The sequence below is a fragment of the Pogona vitticeps genome, chromosome 2 (assembly GCF_051106095.1).
Source record: "Pogona vitticeps strain Pit_001003342236 chromosome 2, PviZW2.1, whole genome shotgun sequence".
Taxonomy (NCBI): Eukaryota; Metazoa; Chordata; class Lepidosauria; order Squamata; family Agamidae; genus Pogona; species Pogona vitticeps.
The window spans coordinates 19,899,875-19,913,990 of record NC_135784.1 but is presented as its reverse complement, the minus strand read 5'-3'; the positions used below and the strand labels follow the sequence as shown (position 1 = coordinate 19,913,990).

The 14,116-nt window shown below is 41.1% G+C and overlaps 1 protein-coding gene across 3 annotated transcripts in view; it reads left to right on the top strand.

Moving 5' to 3' along the window:
- Positions 1-11,684, top strand: part of LOC110091174 (uncharacterized) — a 31,815-nt gene extending 20,131 nt beyond the window's left edge. For 2 of the 3 annotated variants that reach the window (XM_078388236.1, XM_072988271.2), the window contains exons 2-6: positions 1,087-1,571; positions 2,074-2,200; positions 5,719-5,786; positions 6,464-6,590; positions 8,242-11,684. In XM_078388236.1, coding sequence (XP_078244362.1) covers positions 1,128-1,571; positions 2,074-2,200; positions 5,719-5,786; positions 6,464-6,590; positions 8,242-10,139 — 2,664 coding nt within the window. In that variant the 5' untranslated portion in view covers positions 1,087-1,127 and the 3' untranslated portion in view covers positions 10,140-11,684. The remainder of the gene's footprint in view (positions 1-1,086; positions 1,572-2,073; positions 2,201-5,718; positions 5,787-6,463; positions 6,591-8,241) is intronic. The other variant, XM_072988273.2, reaches the window with a different exon arrangement.
- The last annotated feature ends 2,432 nt before the right edge of the window (positions 11,685-14,116 follow it).

Below are 14,116 nucleotides of genomic sequence, written 5' to 3'. Positions count from 1 at the left end.
TTCCTTCTTACGAATAGCCAAAGCTGGTAAACTGGGTTTTGAATTGCCCACTTTGCTGTCTTCTGAGCTCTGCTAAAGGGTCCAAACCTGTTCTGCATAGTGTATTTTGTAATCAAAGATTTGGCTCTTGTTCTCTCCTCTTGCTGCCTTCTATGGTTGATGTTTCTTTTGTCAAAAGAAAGAGAAAGGGATCCTGGAAAGAGTGAAAGAAAGAAGAAAAAGACCAGAGAGGGAGCAGAAGGGGTGGCTTCTGTCAAAAGGACTGCCTGTAAGGGTGGGGGAACCTGAGGGAGGCCAGAGGGAGGAGAGGGGCAGGAGGGGGAGAAAAGTTCCCATAACTGGGCAGGAGAGGCAGCTGGAGGGGACGACCCAAACCATTTGGCTGCCTGAGGACCAAATCCACTTCATTAGACATGTACCTACAAAGAGCGAAATTTGGAAATTCTAACCCTTGGAATGAGAGATGATTCTTCATTGCTCCCATCAAAGGGCAGAGGGTTTCCTTGGGGGGCTGCAGGGGGGAGCCTGGGAGAGACCTACAGCTCTGTAACCCCAAGAAGAGAAGCCTCAGAAAGGATGATTGGCAAACATCACTGGTTCAACAACCACCGATCCATCATCTGCTAACTGGTGTAATCCTCTTACTTGGCTTTAGCCCTGGAAAAAGCAGGAATTAAGAGGTGTTAGCTAATAATTATGAGAAAAATTACGACACCTCTAAAATCAGGGTTCTGTCCTGGGCTAACCCTTTTCCTGTTCTAGAAAGGCAGCTCTAAGCTACAGTAGTTAGGAATAAAACCTCCATCTCCTGTGGCACTGTACCTCACAAAAGGAAGGAATAGTGTCACAAAACTATTTTTCTTTTAAGTAATTTGAAAAAAAATCCATCCGGGTGGCAGTGGCTGTCCAGTGAAGGAACTGCAACACATGCCTGTCTCTCAGCTCAGCCTTGGGATTCTCCTGCCTTTTATTTTTGGAGATAAGGTTTGATTGGTGGGTGCTGTCTTGTCTTTTTGGTCTTAGATGGGTTAACATGGCAGAGTCTTGGCTTTGCAGAGCTTCCATAGTCTCGCCTTTCCTCCGCAGCAGTCTTTCCTCCGCAGAAAGAGAGGAGTTCCAGCACTCCGATGGCAACATTGTTGGTACAGAATAAAATGGCAGCCCAACACATATCTGTCCCCAGGGAAGGAAGAGACCCTGATGTTCTCAAGGCAGAAGGTCTTGGGACCTTCTGGGAAGGAACAGCACAGAAGGTACGAGGTGAGGAGATGCTCAGCTCAGATACGCAGTGCCAGAAATTCAGGAAATTTTCCTATAAGGAGGCTGATAGTCCTCGAGAGATTTGCACTCGGCTCCACCATCTTTGTCGTCAGTGGCTGAAGCCAGAGCAACACACAAAGGCTCAAATCCTGGACCTGGTCATCTTGGAGCAGTTCCTGACCATCCTCCCCCTGGAGATGTCAAGCTGGGTGAGAGAATGTGGAGCCGAGACCACTTCCCAGGCGGTGGCCCTGGCAGAAGGTTTCCTGGATCTGAGTCAGGCAGAAGAGATAAAGCAGGAAGAGCAGAAGGTGAGAAAAATTAATGTTGGGCACTTAAAGTCTGAAATGGGGGAGCCCACAGTCTCTGTCTGTCTGGTTGATGGCTGTTCTGCTAGAATTGGCTCCCCCCGCCCTCCCTTAGATTCCTTGAAAGCAAGATGTGTGCTCTGTGTGCATCATATTTTGAAACCAAATCACAGTTCCTTACATTGGGGAGTCCCTCTTCCACTTTAAAATAGGGTGTGTGCGTCCCCCAAGCCTCAGTGTGCCCATTTTCCTGAAGAAATGGCAGGTTTACTTCATGCATCACCACACACATCCAGTTCAGCAGTTTGGTAGTGTGTAGTCGTAAGGCGGGATCCTTTTTGCATAGGTATTGTCCACCCCTCCATCTTGTCCACGACTACTCGAAAGGGTGGAGAAAATGAGAGAGAAAATCCCAGAAATTCTACCACTTCCAAATGTTTTTCTTGCAAAAATCTGAGCATGATGTGTCTTTTCTATCTCCTCGTTCCACAAAATGGATCCTCAGAGGAGAGACCCATCAGTAGAAATCCAGTCTGGTTTCCATGCAGTAGAGAAATCTCCTTTCGACACCAGAAAGTGTCCCCAACGACAAGACAGGCATCAAGGCGATGAGGAAAGTTCCAGTTCAGTAGGTAAGGATTCATGTTGGGAGTGTTTGTGTTTGTGTCTCTTTCTGCATATCCCCTCCCCCCGGTACCTTTTAGGCTAGAGGGACACTAGTCTGCAGTTCTTTGTATACGTCAACCATATGTTTTAATTTTTCATTTTCCTAGACTTTTCACATAGCTAGCAGTTCTTCTGTTTCTCTGAAGGATGCCAAATACGAAAAGATTCATTTTTATGGCATCTGAAAGAGAAAACCTCTAAAGTACAAATTTTGGGAGAGAACTTTTCAATGATGGGTGCTTGTTTGTGGGTTGGTTATAATGATATCCTACATTTCTTCTGAGATGCTCACAGCTGCCTTCCGCCTCACTTTACTCTGCATAGAATTACTTTGTTTTTCTTTCTTTTTTATTATTAACAACTTGGGATAAGGTAAGTGGTACAGAAGGTAAAGGGGGATTGTGAGGGTTCAGTCTTTGGGACTTCCCAGGGGTTCCAAAAAGGAGTCGACGCTTTTGGTTCTGTCTTTAACTGTGGTTTATTGACCTTAACAACTGGAACGTCAACATTAACAGGTGGTGGTTGCTTAGTCTCTTGCTCTGAATCAAACTCAGGTAAGGGTACTTCAGTATTGTTCATAACTGTTGCAACATGTTCAAGTCCCCAAGGTCCAACCGGGACCTCCCCCAACCCGGGGTTGTCATAACCTTGCAAAAAGGGATTCAATAACGGGAGGGTCTCTTCGTCTCCCATCCACCCCCATGAGGGGTCTCCTTCACCTGGCGAGGCACTCCAGGGACCAGGTAACAGCCCATCTTCCTCAATTCTTCTACATGCCATGCTTGTTTGGCCGTCCTTTCCCTCTCACTTGCTTCCTTTGCCTCTCGCAGCTTTTTACGCCAGGCTTTGGCTTCCGTCTCTCCCCAATAGGAGGGCCTCTGCATTAGACCTCTCCTACACCTCCGCTCAGCCTCCTCCTTGGGTACACAGACCTGTTCCCTGCGTCCGGTCCAAGGATCCTTGATCCACACCATTTCCCAACCACCAGGGATATACCCCCTGCCCACGGTTATATCTTCCAACCCCCCTTCCTCCTCCTTTAACTCCACCTTCTCTTTTCCCTCCAAATCTTCCTTATTTGGCTCAGCAGCCATTAACCCTTTAAATGTCTCTTCCAAGTCACTGGTATCCACCTCACAAGATACCACCCCTTTTGGGGGGGTTTCCTCTAAGTTCAAGGTGTTGGTACCCTGGTCTTGCTTTCGACCCAGGGAAGCAGGAGGGCTGGTCTGTGTCCTCTTTGAGGTTTTTAAGAGAGTCGGCTCCACCAGAAAGACCCGCCGAGGTTGGTCTTTCCCTTCACAGGGATATGAGGAAAAAGAAAAGGAGGAGGGGAGAATACAAAATGTACTGACATCCAATCTATTCATGTTGCAATATCAAATTGACTTTCCTCTTTTCTAGAATTTGATTGCCCTCCAGATTTTAACTTACATTTACATCTTAATTCAAATCTATGTTAGTCAAGCACTATCTGGTGACTCAAGCCATTTATATAATAAATCCCATCATTCAGTTGGCTTTTGTATTGGACAGTCTTTTAACACTTCTGACAAAATATCCAATTCTGCGGCTTCCGGTATCTTCTCAATAAGTTCCTCTTGTTTCAGTACAGTATCACCAATTTCTTCCATTTCTTGGCATAAAGAATTCTGGCTGCAGCGACTATATATATAACTAAATAGTTCTTTGTCTTATCTATATTGTCTGGTACAATGTTCAGTAGAAAGAGTTCTGGGGTTAGTGGAACAATTCAAGGCAATATTTTTTGTAACAGAGTATGTACTCCTAGCCAATACTGTTTCGCTACTCTGCAAGTCCACCACATATGGTAAAAGTTTTCCTCATGTGGCTGTTGTGGGTTTTTCGGGCTCTTTGGCCATGTTCTGAAGGTTGTTCTTCCTAACGTTTCGCCAGTCTCTGCGGCCGGCATCTTCAGAGGACCCACAACAACCATTAGATCCCGGCCGTGTAAGCCTTCGCGAATACATTTCCCTCATGTGCTTCACACTTCCAACAAACATTTGACACCTCCGTATAACTCTTTGACAATTTTTCCGGAGTCATATGCCACCTATAAAACATCTTGCATATGTTCTCCTTGAAATTAACAAATTTTATGAGCTTGCTTGGGGGTCGCATAACTAGTAGAATTACTTTGTGAGGGAGATCAGGCTGAGGGGAGAGACTAACGGAGTCACTGCCCCACAGACTAACCCCATGCTTTGAATGCTTTGGCATCCCACCCCCTTTTTCATTCTTGAGAAATGATTTTTGTTTTCCCTTATCTCTTTTTCTGTCATCCAGCACATTTTATGCAAAATTTTCTGACTGTAATTTAAAATGAAAAATAAATCCGAAAAACCTTTTTTTTTCTAAATTTAGTATAAGAAATAGCTTCAATAAACCACAAAGTACTGTCCACTGATTGAAGACTTTAGCTTGAATATTAAGAGGAACGAAGGATCCTGGTTTGGAGAGGGAGAATGGTGATGCTGAGGGATCATCAACCAATGTAAAGGCAGTGACTTCAGAGAAGGCAGAGAGAAACAAGGAATGTTTTGTATAATGTGGAGTCAAAGAAAGCGAAAACCTCCTTCAATTATTTGTCTTTCTTTGAAGAGTGTTGGGTGTTGGGTGTGCCATGTTTTTCTCCATGGGTGGAGTCAAAGAAGGCAAAAACTTTGTTCATTTCTTTGTGTTCCTTTGAAAAATGTGGAGAATACTGTGTTGGGTGTGCGATGTTTTTCTCCATGGGTGGTCTCCAGGCTCCATTGAACCCTCCAAAGTAAGTAAAAATAGCATTCAACATGCTGGAGAAATTCCTGCATGTTAGATAATATTTTTTAATTCTGCAATTGGCACAATCCCCAATTAGGGATTTGGTGTGTGGCAGTATGTTTAGTAGGGACATGGTGGTGCTGGGGGTTAAACCACAGAAGCCTCTGTGCTGCAGGGTCCGAAGACCTGCAGTGGTAAGATTGAATCCACGAGGTGGAGTGAGCCCCTGTTGCTTGTCCCAGCTCCCGCCAACCTAGCGGTTCGAAAGCATGCAAAATGCAAAATAGGAGTAGATAAATAGGTACCACCACGGTGGGAAGGTAATGCCATTCCATGTCTAGTCGCGCTGGCCACGTGACCGCGGAAGATTGTCTTCAGACAAACGCTAGCTCTATGGGTTGGAAACGGAGATGAGCACCGCCCCCTAAAGTCAGACCTGAATAGACAAATTGTCAAGGGGAACCTTTACCTTTTAGGATGTTTAGTATTGTTAGATTTTGGGAAAACGTCTGTATATCTCGTACTCTCTTGGAATACCAGTTTCTTACACTTTCCTGAAGGGCTACTGTTTATTCTGTGGGAACCAGTGTACTGTATTTTACTGGGTTGTGAATCCTTTTTAGCTTGCATTTCTTGAGGTCATGATCTCATTATTAGAGAAGCTTATGCCAATGGCTTCCCACCTCCTTGGTCTGTCCCGCAGGGTCTGTGAAGATGCCAACAACAAATATTCCTTCATCTCTTCCTGGTGATGCAGCAGAACTCGATCAGGTACAAAGAAGGGGGTTACGGGACACCACATGGATTCGAATCCTAGAGTATTAAACCACTTTACTCTTCATTGAGACTGGCCAGGCTTTTTTTTAATGAGATGATCCACATTGCCAATTATTATATAGCAGGCTGATAAGCATGGTTTTCTCCATGTGGAAAAGAATTTTGTTTCTCTTTTATCTTGAAGAATGAGCCAAGAATTGTTTGAGGTTTTCCAAAACGGAATGTGGGACAGCAGGAATTACTTTACTCTCCCTATTTTTTCATCCGGAATACATTTCTCAGCCTTCCTTTTTCTTGTGGAAGTGAGGAGGAGAAGAGTAGCCGTGGTGGATCAGAGCAAAGGCTGGTTCAGTCTATCATTCCGTGCCTCAAAGAGTCTTCCTTGATGCCTTAGGGAAGCTTCAAAGGCTGGCAAGTAGGGCGCCAGTAGCTCTTTCCCTCCCCCTCTTTATCTCCAGCCACTGGGGTTCGGAGACTTCTCTTCCTGGAGGGAGCACATGGCCAAGGTGACTTGTAAGCCTTGGTAAACTGGTTCTCCTACAGAAATGGTGTCGATGAAACTTAAAACCTACAATAGAAGCTACAATTACTTCTTTTTTATTGTGTTTTGGATTTAGGAGGTTATTTTGGTGAAACGTATGAGGAAGGCCTCTTTTCTTTTCCATTTTTAGGGTCCAGTGATCTTTGAGGAGGTGGCCGTGTCCTTCACCCAGGAGGAGTGGGCGCTGCTGGATCCCAACCAGAAAGCCCTCCACCAGGAAGTCATGGAGGAGAACTGGCAAACAATATCCTCTCTTGGTAAGACCTCCTCTTTCTCCAGCTGATGCTAATCTCTCTTTATCAAGGCAGTAAGAACAGTAACAAGAGCAGCAACAATAGTTGTATGTTGGACTGGTATCCAAACTCATGCTAGCCACTGCAGGTCCCATAATGCTGGACTGGGCAATCTGTGGCCATCCAGATGCGCTGAGCTCCAGAACCCATCCTCATAGCCAACTCTGCCACTGTAGAATCATGGTGAGAAGAGTCGTTCATCAACATCTAAAAAGCTGAAGGTTGATGAGAGATGCAGCTTAGAGTGGAAATGGGGATTTGGCCCTGGTAGCTTCATTGTGGGGGTTTTCATTCGTTGGATATAATATTGATCTTGAAAAATGGCAGAAGCTGTGGACTAGAAACTATAAAATGACAATGACATTATCTTATAAAGATAATTTATATAAAGTGATTGATAGATGGCATTTACCACCTGATAGACTAACCAAAATGGTTTCTCATTGGTCAAGTAAATGCTGGAAATGTCATAAAAAACCTGGAACTTACTATCACCTTTGGCGGACATGTGATAAAACAGAAATGTTTTGAATAAAAATACATATTTGGTTTGTTAAAATAATCAAAAAACATGTAGATTTTAAGGCAGAATTTTCTCTATTAGGTATGCTGCCAGAAAATGTTGCTAAACAAAATGTATATTTAATACTGCATATTTTAACAGCCACAAGGATTATATTTGCACAGAATATGAAGAATGAAGAAACACCTCCAGATGAAGAAATAATTAAAAAAATACTGGAGTGCGCAGAAAGGGACAGATTGACATTAAAAATTAAAGCGAAGGAAGATGCAGAATACTATCAAACCTGAAATCTGTTTTAATCAATGGCTAGAAGCACGTTGTATAGATTAAGGATTTAATATGCATTGTAGTTGTACTAACAAAGGACTATAAGCAGAACCTAGGGGACACGATGTTAAACAAGCACGGACAGACTATTATTATTATTATTATTATTATTATTATTATTATTATTATTATTATTATTATTATTATTATTATTATTATTATTATTATTATTATTATATAATAATAATAATAATAATAATAATAATAATAATAATAATAATAATAATAATAATAATAATAATAATAATAATAATAATAATAATAATAATAATAATAATAATAATAATAATAATACAAAAAAAGAACTCCCTCCCCAGAGAAGACCACACAAAAGAGACAGACGGACAGTTGTGGGAGACGACATACTCCCACTGTTGCACTGGCAGTTTCCAAGTGATGCGTGTGAGACGTTAAAGTATGAAAAAAAATCCTAATCCCAAAATTTGAGGAAATTAAATATTTCAGCTTCTGTTAACCTCTTCCTGCCCCTGTTGGAGAAGGTGGAACCAGCTTGCTGAAGGGTTTGGAACGAAAAGTTGATGGTTTGAAGCAAGAACGATTGTCTACTTAACTGTTGATGGGGAACAAAAAAGGGTGGCAGAGATGAATCCTCACATAAATCAGGATATTGGATTGCAAAATTAAAGAGGATAAAAGAACAAAAATATTATGTACCTTAAAAACCCAATAGATTTATTTCTATGTGAGGTTTCATGCACCCCAATCCACTCTTAATAAATCCTTCTCTTTTTTCCCCCATAGATCTATCTGACTCTTCAGTTCTGTCTCTCCTGCATTGGTCCTGGAGGAAGAAAAATTCATATCCCAAATCTGGAAAGAGTTTTACGCATCAATTACAGGTTACAAGATGCCAGAGGATACTTGCAGAAAGGGAAAGCTGCATTCCAGAGAAGCCTTACACATGCATTGTGTGTGGAAACCATTTTGCCATGAAGCTAGCGCTGATGCTTCACAAAAGGGTCCACACTGGAAAGAACTGCTTTGTGAGTGGAATGTCTGGGAAATGTTTAAATTGGATGCGAAAGAAACCATACAAATGTCAGGAGTGCGGGAAATTTTTTGCTAAAAATTCAAACCTTGTAAGTCATAACAGAGTTCATACAGGTGAGAAACCATACCAATGCCAGGAGTGTGGGAAACATTTTACTAGAAATTCAAGCCTTTTGAAGCACAAGAGACTCCATACAGGAGAGAAACCATACAAATGCCAGCAGTGTGGGAAATGTTTTGCTGAGAATTCAAGCCTTTTGAAGCATAAGAGACTCCACACAGGAGAGAAACCATACAAATGCCCTGAGTGTGGGAAATGTTTTACACAAAATTCACACCTTCTGTGTCATAAGAAAGTTCACACAGGTGAGAAACCATACAAATGCCAGGAGTGTGGGAAATGTTTTACTGAGAATTCCAGCCTTGTGACTCATAAGAGACTCCACACAGGAGAAAAACCTTACAAATGTCAGGAGTGTGGGAAATGTTTTCATAGGAGATCAAACCTTTTGGTCCATAAGACTGTCCACACAGGAGAAAAACTATATAAGTGCAAGGAGTGTGGAAAATGTTTTGCCCAAAATTCACACCTTCTAAGCCATAAAAGAATCCACACAGGAGAGAAACCCTACAAATGCCAGGAGTGTGGGAAATGTTTTGCTCACAGTTCACAGCTTGTGAATCATAAGAGTGTTCACACAGGAGAACATCTATACAAATGCCAGGAGGGTGGGAAATGGTTTGCTCACAGTTCACAGCTCGTGAATCATAAGAGTGTTCACATAGGAGAACATCCATACATATGCCAGGAGGGTGGGAAATGGTTTGCTCACAGTTCACAGCCCGTGAATCACAAGAGTGTTCACACGGGAGAATATCCATACATATGCCAGGAGGGTGGGAAATGTTTTACTGAGAATCTAAACCTTGTGAAGCATAAGAGACTCCACACAGGAGAAATATCTTATGAATGCCAGGAGTCTGGGAATAGTTTTGCTCATAATCCAGTCCTTTTGAGTCATAATGGAATCAACACAGGAGAGAAACTGTATAAATGCCAGGAGTGTGGAATATGTTTTCCTCAGAATTCATACCTTTTGATCCATAAATTAGTCCACAAAGGAGAGAAACTATACAAATGCCAGGAGTGTGGGAAATGTTTTTCTTATAATTCAAACCTTGTACGTCATAAGAGACTTCACACAGGTGAGAGACCGTACAAATGTGAGGAATGTGGAAAACATTTTGCTCGAAATTCTTACCTTTCAATCCATAAGACAGTCCACACAGGAGAAAAACTATATGAATGCAAGGAGTGCGGGAAACATTTTACTAGAAATACAAGCCTTTTGAAGCATAAGCGACTCCACACAGGAGAGAAACCATACAAATGCCAGCAGTGTGGGAAATGTTTTGCTGTTAATTCAGGCCTTGTGAAGCATAAGAGAATCCACACAGGAGAGAAACCATACATTTGCAAGGAGTGTGGAAAATGTTTTACACAAAGTTCCCACCTTCTGTGTCATAAGAGAGTTCACACAGGTGAGAAACCGTACAAATGCCAGGAGTGTGGAAAATGTTTTGCTGTGAATTCCAGCCTTGTGAGTCATAAAAGAGTCCACACTGAATACAAACCATATGAATGCTAGGAGTATGGAAAATGGTTTGCTGAAGATTCACACTTTTTTGAATCATAAGACCGTTCAGAGAAGACAGAAATTATAAAAATACCTGATTTACGGGAATTGTTTTACTGAGAATTCACCCTTAGGCACACCTAAGGACACTACCCAGATTGGTATCTTTCGATAATTTTGTATTTGGATTGATGACCAAATCCATATTAAAGCTTTCCTTATTAAATGATAATTGAATTGCTTAAACGTCAGGTCATGTTCTTCCAACTTCAGTAATCTTTGATTTTCTAAAGTTATCTACTCTTTTATCCAGGATAATTCTGCCACTTTATAATAAACCATCCAGTCTGGTAGACTGAAACCTGTCCTTTGTTTATTGTCTTGAAGCACTTTTAAGTTTTCTTCTCATTTTTTTCCCCAGCCATGTAAATTTGGAAATTATTTTACTGAGTTCTTTGAAAACGTCTTGCTTCAATATAACTGGGATAATTTGAAACAGAAAAATCAGATTTGGCAAGATACTCATTTTTACAACTGATATTCTTCCCATCATCGGAAGTTGGAGCTTAGACCATTTCTCTACCTTTATATCTTTTATTAGTTTCATGTAGTTATCTTTTGTCAATGTACTCAGGGTTTTTGTCAAATGTATTCCTAAATATTTTATATTTATCACTTCTTTGTATCCTGTCCGTTCTTGACTTTTTTCTCTTATTTTGTCATATTTTTCATTAAAATACATTATTTGTTTTAGAAAACAAAAAATCTGAAATCTCCTGGAAATGATGGAATGCCAGCTGGATAGTATAAAGAGTTGAGGAGGTTCTAATGTTACAATTCAAAAGATTGCTAGAAGAAATAGAAAAAGAAAGAAAATGCCATTGTCATGGAAAGAAGCTATAATATCAATTATTCACAAACAAGGAACAGACCAAACTGAAATTAGAAATTACAGACCAATCTTGCTGTTATATGTAGACTACAAAATATATGCGACAATAATAGCAAGTAGAGTAAAAAGTTCTATCACTAATGATACACCAACACCAAAGAGGCTTTCTACCTAAAGTACAGATGAAAAATAATATTAGAATAATACTGAATGTACTAGAATATTATGAAGCACATCCCGAGAAACAGATGGCACTCATTTTTTTAGATGCAGAAAAAGCATTTGACAATGTAAATTGCAATTTTCTGATAGCTCAATTAGAAGCAATGGATGCCGGAGAAAACTTTATAGCAAAAAAAGCACACACCATATATACTCAACAAGAAGCTAAGATCAAGGTGAATAGGGAATTAACAGGAAAAATAAAAATTGAGAAAGACAGAAGACAAGGATGCCCACTATTGTCACTACTATTTATCTTAAAGATAAAAATCTTTAACCAGCAAATTAGATTGAATACACAGATAAATGGACTAAAACTGAAAGGAGAAGAATTTAAGATTCAAGCATATACAGATGATTTGGCTATCATATTAGAGGATCCGTTGGATTCGATAGACTCATTGACAGAGACAATAACAGAATTTGGAGCCATGATCGGATTTTTTTTTTTTAAAAAAACTATCCAAATCTACTCTTAATAAATCCTTCTCTGCATTCCAGAGAAGCCTTAAAAATGAATTGTGTTTGCCATAAATATAGCGTTGATGCTTTACAAAAGGGTCCACTGTGGAAGCAAGTGCTTTGTGAGTGAAATGCCTTGGAAATGTTTAAATTGGATGCGAAAGAAACCATAGAAATGCCAGGAGTGCATGAAATGTTTGGCTAATAATTCACTCCTTGTAAGTCATAAGAGAGTTCACACAGGTAGAGAAACCGTACAAATGCAAAGAGTGTGAAAAATGCTTTGCACAAAATTCACATCTTCTACGTCATAAGAGTGTTCACACAGGAGAGAAACTGTACAAATGCCAGGAGTGTGGGAAATGTTTCGCTCAGAATTCATACCTTGTAAGGCATAAAAGAGTCAATAAAGGAGAGAAGCCATACAAATACCAGGATTGTGGGAAAGGCTTTACTGAGAATACAAACCTTGTGAAGCATAAGAGACTCCACACAGGAGAAAAACTTTATGAATGCCAGGAGTGTGGGAAATGTTTTGCTCAGAATTCAGTCTTTTTGAGTCCTAACAGAATCAGCACAGGAGAGAAATCATACAAATGCAAGGAGTGTGGTCAATATTCAGGCCTTTTTAAACATAAGAGAATCCACACAGGAGAGAACCCATACAAATGCCAGGAGTGTGGGAAATGTTTTGCTGTGAATTCCAGCCTTGTGAGTCATAAAAGAGTACACGCTAGATAGCAACCATATGAATGTCAGGACTGTGGAAAATGGTAAGTTCAAGATTCCCACTTTTTGAATCAGAAGACAGTTCGCAGAAGACAGAAATTGTAGAAGGGCCTGAATTATGGAAAACATTTTGCTCAGAATTCACCTATTATGGACAGACAGTCCAGTCAAGAGAAAATAGAGAAGTGCATGACCTGAACTTAAAAGGGAATGATGTTGTGACTAAGCTTTACATGCCTTTGTTATAGAGGGAGCATGAGGATTTGGAAGGAATGCCTTGTTTGGAGCATAAAATGACCACCTTGGTTTTCCACTGTTGTTGTTCTCTTTCTCGCACTTTCCACTATTTTTTCAGGATATCCTCCACTCCTTAAGTCTGCTGCCATTTTATAGCTTTCTTCTAAAAACAGCCTCTCCTCTGTATTTCTTTAAATCCTAACAAAATGTCCGAAAGGCAGATTCCTTCTCATGTGCGAGGGATGAAATGACTTCTAGTGCAGGTTAGGAAAATGCTATTGAGAGATTTAAAAAAGATCACCCGAGACAGATTGATACACTCTTGGCTAGTCAACTAAGGAAAAATGCTCTTAAAAATTGGTACCTCTTGAGAGATATTCATATTTCAAGGAAATGCCTAAATTTGATTTTAAGAGAACGAGAGATTTAAAGGAAATTTTAATTCACACTGACATTGTAACTAGTACTAGAACCTTACCAATAGGGCATTTCAAATGTATTGAGGCATCACATTTTACCATCCCAGGGTTGATTTTGTTCTTAGATCTGTGTCATTTTCAACATGTTAAACACCCCATTTAGTTTGCCTGATAATCTGTGATCTGTGAATGTGGGAAGCATGGCAAAGCCAGTTAAAATCAGGATGCAAGAACACCAATCAAGGATTAAAAATGAATGACTTACTAGTGGATGTGCCACTCTTAAGTCATTTTGTAGAAATGGGTCACAAAGAAGACAGTTTTAAAATTTTTATTCTATACAAAGACCAGTGAGGAAGTGATATCCAAAGATATCCTACAGAAGGAAATAACGTGGATATTCAGATTAAAATCTCTCATTCCAAATTGTTTCAATGCCAATACAGTGGTGCCTCGCTTAACGAGCGCACCGTACAACGAAGAATCTCTATAGCGATCCCTTTTTGGGGATCGCTATACAGAGCTGCCCCAATCGCCGCACTCGCTTTGCGACAATTGGGGCGTCCAGCGGCCATTTTGGAGCCGCCGATCAGCTGATCGGCGGCTCCAAAATGGCCGCCGGATGACCCGAAATGGCCCCCGTCAGTGTTTTCGTGCCCTCCTCTTGCTTACCGAGGTCGAGAAAACGATGCGGGGGGCCATTTCGGGTCATCCGCGGCCATTAAAATGGCTGCGGACGACCCGAAATGCCCCCCGCAGCGTTTTCGCGACCTCGGTAAGCAAGGGGAGGGCGCGAAAACACTGACGGGGGCCATTTCAGGTCATCCGGCGGCCATTTTGGAGCCAACGATCAGCTGATCGGCGGCTCCAAAATGGCCGCCGGACCGTGAAAACATCGCTGGAGGGGTAAGTTTTGGCGCCTATTGGAACGCATTAAACTAAGTTTAATGTGTTCCAATAGGCTTTTCCTGCCCCGTACAGCGATGTTTTCGCATAGCAAAGGTTAATCCGGAACGGATTAACCTCGC